The following is a 9,998-nucleotide window of genomic DNA, read 5'->3' as shown; positions in this document are numbered from 1 at the left end:
TTTCATGTTGCTCTTGTGATTCCTCGACACGTCTTTTTTTACTTTCTCTTTCAGCAGCAAGTCTGGTTTCGCGTTGCTCTGGTAGTTCCTCGACACACCTTCGTTGACGTAAATTGCACATTCCTAATCTTGCCTTTTCTCTTTGAACCGCATGCCTGGTTTTGCTTTTTGGTAACATTTTATAAAATTGACAGTTGGAGAAATCTCCACGTGCCAAGCTTGCTAAAGCTCTACAATTTATAATAAACCTCAAAATTTTAAGCATCTTTTTTAAGGTTTTCAAATTAGATTAATCTATTGTCAAAATATTTCGAAATATTTATGCAATTCATAGTTTTTACATTTAAACCCTCAACACAAAAATACATACAACTTATTTTTATATATATAGAAGATATAATCTGGCTCAACAGACAAAGTGTAACAGACATAACCCACAGACAACTTATTTATATATATAAACTAGCTGTTGGGGTGGCGCGAAGCGCCACCCCAACACCTAGTTGGTGGGGCGCTTCGCGCCCCCCCAAGCCCCCCCCGCGCGCGTAAGTCGTTACGCGCCATATTAGTTATGCGCCATTGTAGTTGTGTCCCTGTGTCCCACCTGTGAATATAGATAGATTTATATATGTGTTGCAAACTATGTAAAAATTGCGAATAAACAACATTCTTGGCTTTCCCATTGTCTGTGCATATACAAAGCCGTATGTACTAATAATGACGTCATATGCAAACGCTCATTTTACAAACAAACAAACATGCATCCACACAACTCGTTTTTATATAGATAGATAGATAGATAGATACAATACAAATTAACTGCGTAAAACCTGCGAATATACAACATTCTTCGCTGTCCAATTGTCGCTGCATATAAATACATTGTCAGGTTTACCGACCCTCGAACATGCAACGTACAATTGTCCATGGGAAAAACAATCAGTATTAAGATCTATACCACATTTTTCTAATGATTGACCTTGAGCTTTGTTAATGGTGATTGCAAATACTAATCGAATTGGGAATTACAATCTTTTAAATTGAAAAAGCAGATCCGTTGGAATCATGGGAATGCGAGGAATAAGAACAGCCTCACCCTCATAAGGCCCTGTCAAGATTGTGGCCTCTATTAGGTTTTCCATTGTTTTTTTTACGGCAAGTCGCGTGCCATTGCAAAGCTTTGGTGGGTTGATATTTCTTCAAAGTATTATTGGTACGCCTATTTTTAGTTGTAGCACGTGTGGTGGAAACCCTGAAGGATCTATGGAATTTAAAAATTCAGATGGATAATTAACCGCTTCATTTGGTTCCAAAACTGTGTCGACTGACTTGTAAAGGACTGCCTGGTCTCGAATCTTGGTCAAAACAATATTGTTGATTTCGTGGACGTCTATATTTTTGGATGCGAGAATCGCTCTTTCACTTAGCCATTTATTATTTTTATAATTTTCTAGAATATTCGGAAATACTTTTTCAATCAATTCATTTTTGGACGTCACTAAATTACAGAAATCAGCAGGTAGTTGTATACGTCCTGAAATTGAGTCTACTGGGAGCTTTCCGTTTCCAATTGTCAGCAATTGATCTGAAAATGTTTGACCAGAGTCATCGTTTTGCAATCGGACACGCATATTTGTAGTTAATTTTAATATTTTTACGTGTGCCCATAAATTAGAATTTTTCAGGCAAGCATTCATTCGTCTTCAATGGCTCTGGTGGTGCAGCCAATAGAGGAAGTTTAACTTTTCCTGAGGCGCAACACATTCCCATTGTTTCACCATTGAATTTCAAGGCCTTGCAATAGGGACAAATTTTAGACATTGTCCCGATTTGAACACATCTACTCAAGCTATAATCATCGAATGGGTTGTACCTGAATGCCAGGCGATAACTTTCAGGTTGCTCCGATTCCTCGGCACGCTTTCTTTTCTTACTTTCTCTATCAGCAGCAAGCCTGATATCTTGCTGTTCTTGTGATTCCTCGGCACGCTTTCTTTTCTTACTTTCTCTATCAGCAGCAAGCCTGATTTCTTGCTGTTCTTGTAATTCCTCGGCACGCCTTCTTTTTTCACTTTCTCTTTTAGCAGCAAGTCTGCTTCCGCGTTGCTCTGGTAGTTCCTCGGCACGCTTTCTGTTCTTTTTTTCTCTATCAGCCTCAAGCCTGTTTCCTTGCTGTTCTTTTGATTCCTCGGCACGCTTTCTGTTCTTTCTTTCTATATCAGCCTCAAGCCTGTTTCTTTGCTGTTCTTTTGATTCCTCGGCACGCTTTCTGTTCTTTCTTTCTCTATCAGCCTCAAGCCTGTTTCCTTGCTGTTCTTTTGATTCCTCGGCACGCTTTCTTTTCTGACTTTCTCCATCAGCAGCAAGTTTTTTGGCATAGACTCTTTGAGCATCTTCATCGGCTTTTGCCATGGTAAGTTCATCAGTCATTGTAAACTTAAACATTAATAGATTTCTACGTGAACATATGTCTTAAATATCTTGAATGACGTCACCGTCAAAGCAAAAATGACGACAACTAATTTCATGACGTCAGTCAACACAGAAACATGACGTCACATGATCCACAGACAGACAGACAACTTATTTTTATATATATAGATAGATAAGAATAGATAGATGTCCGAGCAATATAATTTATTTTTAAATTTAAACCAAAAAAAAAATCTGAAAATATCGAAACTAATTTTTTTTTGTTAGGTTGTAACTACTTCGTATTTTGTTTCGTCTTACAGTTCAAAACTATAATTTTCTCTTGGAATAAACATTTTTCACTTGAAATCCTAAAGTACGCATCTCTGTAACATTTCCGTTTTTCTATAGAAAAAAGAACATTTCAAATACATTTTATTTTATATTATTTCTACGTTCAGAATTGCTAAAGTTATTACGTAAACTGCATAAATATTATTTAAACAGCATAAATCATGTAAACTGCAAGACATATATGTGACATCCATTACTGCACGGCATAAACTGTAAGAGAACCAAATAAAAGAAAGAAAAACCGAGAATAGTATCAGAGCAATCCAAATATCTACTTTAAAAAAGCTACTACAAAAAAAAAACGAACAAAATCTGGAAATATCTGAGAATATTTCAGATAATTCTCTCTAAAAGATATAAAAAGGCCACCGAAAGGAACAAAACTCGAACACACGTAAGGATGGCTACTAAGCTGTCTTATGATCCAGGTTTTAAGAAAATGAAATATGACAGAGAAAAATAAAGGTATTTAAGAGATCAGGGTTATCAAGAACCAAAAATTAAGAGAGCCATCCAAAAGAACAAGGAGGATTATCCAACAAACCAGGGCTATCAAAACAAAAATTAAACCAGTAACAAAATTGAACCAGAACTAAAATTGAACCAGGAACAAAACTCGAACACACGTAAGGATGGCTACTAAGCTGTCTTATGATCCAGGTTTTAAGAAAATGAAATATGACAGAGAAAAATAAAGGTATTTAAGAGATCAGGGTTATCAAGAACCAAAAATTAAGAGAGCCATCCAAAAGAGCAAGGAGGATTATCCAACAAACCAGGGCTATCAAAACAAAAATTAAACCAGTAACAAAATTGAACCAGAACTAAAATTGAAACAGTAACACAAAAGATCAAGGAGCGTGATCACAAAGATGATTATCGAGAGGAATATACAAACAGTTGTTACCAGAAAAATGATTAAATATTAGGGTGACAAAAGCTACATGAAAAAAAATGAAAATATACCCAAGGCTCACGAAGATAACCCACAAAGATTCAGTTGAGAAGTTTGTCTAGAAGTCCAATAAGATGGGAATAATCCATATTGATAAACTGAGAAACATTTTACGAGCATATTAATGGGATTACGGAAAATATTAGAAAATAGAAATTTGAATTATCTTTGAAACAGCTGGTGTTGTTGATATTAATTAGAAATCAAACTTGGAAATCATAACAGTTTGGCTTGTGTAGGATTTGAAACTCCCCACATCCAAAGCAGGAATCATATCCCTAGACCATTAGGCCGATATTAAAGAACAGCTCAAAGCTACTATAAGAAAAAAGAAGAAATCCAGGTTGCAGCAGTAGCTAGCAGTCAAGTAAGGCACGATTATGTCCAATACTAAAAAATACGATGTAGTTTCTTATAAATGGGTTATAATAAAAGACGATTATTAGAAAAACAAACCATTGTAAATATTCGACTTAGTTAGCTGTCTGACTCTTTGACGTTCTTCTTTTACTATTCCGAAGAAGAAAAGCCGTAGACTTTTTACTGTTTGTAATCAGGGTTACACAAAGGGTATTTCAGAATCAAGGTTTACATAAAAGATAGATACACTTCATTTTATCCGGTTGGCAGCGGTAGCTAGCAGCCTTGTAAGGGAAATCATGTTCCGTAATAAGAAATTCAATAGTCTGCAACCCCTAAAACTAAATTCAGATAAGAGAATAAGTATACAATTAAAACCACCTTGTCCAATACCCTTCTATAGAATCTGGGTTGCAGCCGTCGCTAGCAGCCAAGTAACAAATGATCACGTCTAATACTAAAAAATAAAATAGCCTGTAACTCGAAAAATAGAGTCAGATCAAAACATAAAGTACACAATTAGAACAACCTTATCCACAGCCCTTATATGTGAAAATTACTGTCTCCTGGCTTGAATAACAAAGAAAATGTATTGGCTCGAAAATCAAGAAAAGTGGCTGCATAAGCGATATTCTTCATTTACGGCATCTTTGTTTTCTTTTTTATTTCCTTAGATAGTGGGGCACTGAAGCATCGCAGAGTTTATTAATAACTCATTTTGAAGAAAATTGCTGGGGTTAAGAACCTTTTGCAACAAAAAATTTTCTCTATTATAAAAATTGGATTTTCACTTACAAGCCTTATGAATGATGACGTTCTATACGTATAACCAATGACGTAATAAGTTAGTCCAGTATTTATATACATTTATGTTTCGACAAGACAATTTTTTTTTCAATTTTCAGCTCAGGATGCCTAATTATGTAAGATGCAATAATATTTATAGTGTCGGAGCAATCATTTCAATTTATTCATTAAAACTAGAAAAATACCTCAAAACTTTGAAATTAGTTATGTTTTTTCTAAGTTTGAACTACTTGACACATGTATATAAGGAAATAATGTTAAACATTGATCCTTCAAGATAATTTTCTATATTTCTTTGCTGGTAAACAAAATGGATAAGTGTGATAATCAATTTTACCAACAAGAACTAGTGGGAGAACCTAATCAGTCAGTTTATGTTGACCAATGTTCCTATTCATTGGATTTTCAAAGTTTTGACTATGATCAAGCAAACACCGTTAATGGTATATACCCAAAACGAAATATTCAGTTTCGACCGACTTCTCTACCTGAATCTAAAATACAAGACTTTGAAGATGAGCCACCCTTGCTTAAAGAACTAGGAATTAATCCAGATCACATTGTTCAGATAACCCTTGGTGTTTTAAATCCATTCAAACAAACCGATCCTAAGATATTACAAGATACAGATTTAGCTGGTCCTCTACTATTTGGTTTTCTCTTTGGAGCTTGCTTGTTATTGTTAGGAAAACTTTACTTTAGTTATGTTTATGGTATAGGAGCGTTTGGTTGTTTGGGAATGTATTGCCTCTTGAACCTAATGAAAAACACTGGACCGTCCCTTGGTGCAACAATTTCAGTCCTAGGATATTGTCTTTTGCCAATGGTTGGACTGGCTGCCATGGGTATAGTGTTGCCATTGAAAGGATTGATTGGTTTCATTTTAACTGGACTGTGTGTTTTTTGGTGTGCTATTTCGTCATCAAAACTTTTTGTTACTGCTCTTGGTATGGAGAAGCAGCAAACCTTGGTGGCTTATCCGTGTGCATTGCTCTATGGTATTTTTGGACTTCTTGTTGTTTTTTGATTCTTATGTACAAGAAAAAATGCTTTTGTTTTCAATTTTCCCAGTTTGAAGTTTAAAAAGCAAATTGTGAAGTCTTAGTAACATGGATGTATGAAATAATAAGCTTTTATATTTCATTTCTGATTCTTAGGTTTGTTCCTCGTTTTAGCTTTTAGTAGTATTTTTTTGCTAATTGTAAATTTGAAACTTTATTTTAGCAACTAAGCCCAGGAAAAAAGGAATAGTCATATCACTTATTGTAGAAAATCAGCTTTGCTTTTTTGGTGAATCATCTATCTATCTATCTATCTATATATATATAAATAAGTTGTATGTCTGATATGTCTGTTACACTATGTCTGTTACGCCAGATTATATCTTCTATATATATAAAAATAAGTTGTATATATTTCTGTGTTGAGGGTTTGCAGATGACGTCTGAAAAATAAAGAAGAAAAAGAGAACTGAAAAAAAACTACAAAAACTAAAAATGCTAAAAAACAAAAAAAAAAGAAAAAAACAAAAAATTATTAAAGAAAAAAACTAAAAAAAAGAAAACCTAAAAAAAAAATAAAAAAAAATTAAATAGGTAAAAAACTAAAAAGAAAAAAAAGCTAAAAAACCAAAAAACCTACAAAACTAAAAAAAGAAAAAACTAATAAAGAAAAAAATTACAACATGCTTGTTTTTTTGTATGTTTGAGGGTTTGCAAATGAGGTCTGAAAAATAAAGAAGAAACTGAAAGAAAAACCTGAAAAAGAAAAAAAAAACTAAAAACAGAAAAATTAAAAAAGAGAGAAACTAAAAAAAAATTAAAAAACAAAAAAGGAAAAAAATATATAAAAGAAAAAAACTAAAAAAAGAAAAACTAAAATAGAAAAAAAACTAAAAAAGGAAAAAAACTAAAAAAGAAAAAAAACAAGAAAGATAAAAAACTAAAAAGAAAAAAGCTAAAAAAACTAAAAAAGCTACAAAAAAGAAAAACTAAAAAACAAAAAAAATATAAAAAACTAAAAAAGAGAAAAACTATAAAAGAAAAAAACTAAAAAAGAAATAAAACTAAAAAAAAGAAAAAACCTAGAGAAAAAAATCAAAAAAAGAAAAAATAAAAAAGGTGAAAAACTAAAAAGAAAACAGCTAAAAAAACTAAAAAAGCTACAAAACTAAAAAAGAAACTAAAAAGAAAAAATTAGAAAAAAACTAAAAAACAGAAAAAACTAAAAAAAAAGAAAAACAAAAAAAAACTAAAAAACAAAAAACTAAAAAAGAAAAAAAACTAAAAAAAGAAGATAAAACTAAAAAGAAAACAAATCAATAAAAAGAAGAAACTAAAAAAAAGAAAAACTAAAAAAGAAAAAACTAAGAAAAGAAAAAATCTAAAAAAGAAAAAACTAAAAAATAAACTATATACATATATAAATAAATTGTATGTATGCATGTTTGTTCGCTTGTGGGTTTGTATATGACGTCATTATAAGTATATAAGGCTTTGTATATGACGTCGTTATAAGATGACACTACAGACCGGGACACCGGGACATATATGACGACCGGGACAAAGAGAATATAAATGACGACCGGGATACTCAAAGAGAAATTACAGACTGGGACACAAATGACGACCGGGACACCGGGACAAAGGGAATATAAATGACGACCGGGACACTCAAAGAGAAATTACAGACTGGGACACAAATGACGACCAGGACACCGGGACAAAGGGAATATAAATGACGACCGGGACACTCAAAGAGAAATTACAGACTGGGACACCGGGACACAAATGACGACCGAGACAGAGGGAATATAAATGACGATCGGGACAAAGGGATATAATTACAATGGGGACGCCAGGGGGCATAGGGGGATGTATAAATGACGACGGGGACCCAGGGAATGTTCTATTAGCAATCACTATCAACAAAGCTCAAGGGCAATCATTAGAAAAATGCGGTATAGATCTGAATACGGATTGTTTTTCCCATGGACAATTATATGTTGCATGTCAAGAGTCGGTAAACTTGACAATCCATTTATATGCACAGACAATGGGACAGCGAAGAATGTTGTATATTCGCAAGTTTTACGTAGTTAAAAACATATATATATATATATATATATATATATATATATATATATATATATATATATATATATATATATATAAATATATATATATATATATATCTATATTCACAGGTGGGACACAGGGACTCAACTATAATGGCACGCAACTAATATGGCACGTAACGACTCACCTGCGTCGGAGGGCTTGGGAGGAGGGGGGGCGAAGTGCCCTCACCAACTATGTGTTGGTATGGTATACTAGCTGTTGGTGTGGCGAAGCGCTAGTAAAATATAAAATTCAATCAGTTTAATGTTTCCCATCAAAAGCTATGAGCCAGATGAATTTCCCCTAATTGGAGAGACACCAAAAAAAGTAATATCATCTTAATGTAAATCACACTGACAAATTCATTATTTTAGAAAAACCCTATTGTCAATGTTTCAATATTTTATATACATAAATGTGGAATTTCGTACAAAAATTTATGTTGATTTTCTTGTTTCTTTTTTATTTATTTTTCCTAGAGGTGATCGTCCCAATCCGGCAGCTCTAGAAGATCAAAAGAGTGCTGATTTGAACAGAAGTTAAAAGTTTTAATTCCCTTTTTAACTGACTAGTAAGACTAGAGAATAAGTGATCCCCTCTCACGTCCATTTTACCACTAGACCTCCGATCAAAATTTTGTCAAAAAGACACCCAGTTGGTTTAGCTGAGTTGAAAGGTCTAATAACCACTCCTCTAAATTTGATATAACTCCCTATTTCCTCCGGGGGGAAGAACCGTTAGTTATATAATATGCCAAAAGTTTATGCATAGTATCTTTTTTTGGCAACTATGCAAAAAAACATTTGGGGAGGATTTTTTTTAAAGGGTGGACTATTTTACACTGGGGGAGTTTTTGGCGGGAAGGAAATTTTACCTGTACAATATCTGTGTGAAATTTTGCAGTAGTGAAAGGGGGATTGCTTGGCATGATTTGTAACGCAGAAAGAAATCTATATCTTCTATGTATATAAAAATAAGTTGTATGTTTGTTTTTTTGTACGCACATGACGTCATTGTAAGTATATAAGGCTTTGTATATGACGTCATTATAAGTATATAAGGGGGTGATTCAAAGAGAAATTTCGGTATAAATCCTACAATGGCAGAAGAAACAGCCGTGGAAGCTGCTCAAAGAGTTAATGCCAAAAGGCTTGCGGCTAGTAGAGAAAGTAAGAAAAGAAAGCGTGCCGAGGAATCACAAGAACAGCTTGAAAACGCGTTTGCGTCTCAAAGAAAAATTACCAAAACAATCTTGCCGAGGAATCACAAATACAACGTGAAAACAGACTCGGGGCTCAAAGAGAAATTACCAAAAAAAACGTGCCAAGGAATCACAAGAACAACCTGAAAACAGGCTCGTTGCTCAATGATAAATTGCCAAAAGAAAGCGTGCCGAGGAATCACAAGAACAACCTGAAAATAGGCCTGAGGCTCAAAGAGATAATGCCAAAAGAAAGCGTGCCGAGGAATCACAAGAGCAACCTGAAAATTATCGCCTGGCATTCAGGAAAAGCCCAATCGATTATTAAAGCTTGAGTAGATGTGTTCAAATCGGGACTGTGTCTAAAATTTGTCCCTATTGCAAGGCCTTTAAATTTAATGGTGAAACAATGGGAATATGTTGCGCCTAAGGAAAAGTTAAACGTCCTAATTTGGCTGCGCCTCAAGAGCCATTGAAGACTTTGCTTACTGGAACTACGTCAGAATCTAAGCGTTTTTTATCACAGATCAGAAAATATAACTCGTTTCCAAATGACGTCGTTTGGTGCCCAAATCGAAAATCAAGATCAATTTATGCTTACTTTCGAAGTAAAAGGGCAAATTTATCATAGAGCAGGGTCCCTTCTACCATTCTCAGGTGAAAATCATAAATTTTTACAACTCTACTTCATCAGTGATAGTAATCCTGAATTGAATACACGGTACGAAATTTCTCCCAACGTTGAAAGGACTATCGTTTCTCAATTGCAACATCTTTTCCACGAAAATAA

General features: G+C 33.8%; 1 protein-coding gene across 1 annotated transcript; it reads left to right on the top strand.

Annotated features, from left to right (window-relative positions):
• The first annotated feature begins 2,552 nt into the window (after positions 1-2,552).
• On the top strand, positions 2,553-6,369 carry LOC136027121 (protein YIPF5-like). The gene has a single exon (XM_065704077.1). The coding sequence runs from the start codon at positions 5,199-5,201 to the stop codon at positions 5,913-5,915; it is 717 nt and encodes a 238-aa protein (XP_065560149.1). The 5' UTR covers positions 2,553-5,198; the 3' UTR covers positions 5,916-6,369.
• Positions 6,370-9,998: the final 3,629 nt, after the last annotated feature.

The sequence above is a fragment of the Artemia franciscana genome, chromosome 5 (genome assembly GCF_032884065.1).
Source record: "Artemia franciscana chromosome 5, ASM3288406v1, whole genome shotgun sequence".
NCBI lineage: Eukaryota > Metazoa > Arthropoda > Branchiopoda > Anostraca > Artemiidae > Artemia > Artemia franciscana.
Note: the sequence above shows the minus strand (reverse complement) of the source record. Positions and strands in the feature narration are given on the sequence as shown.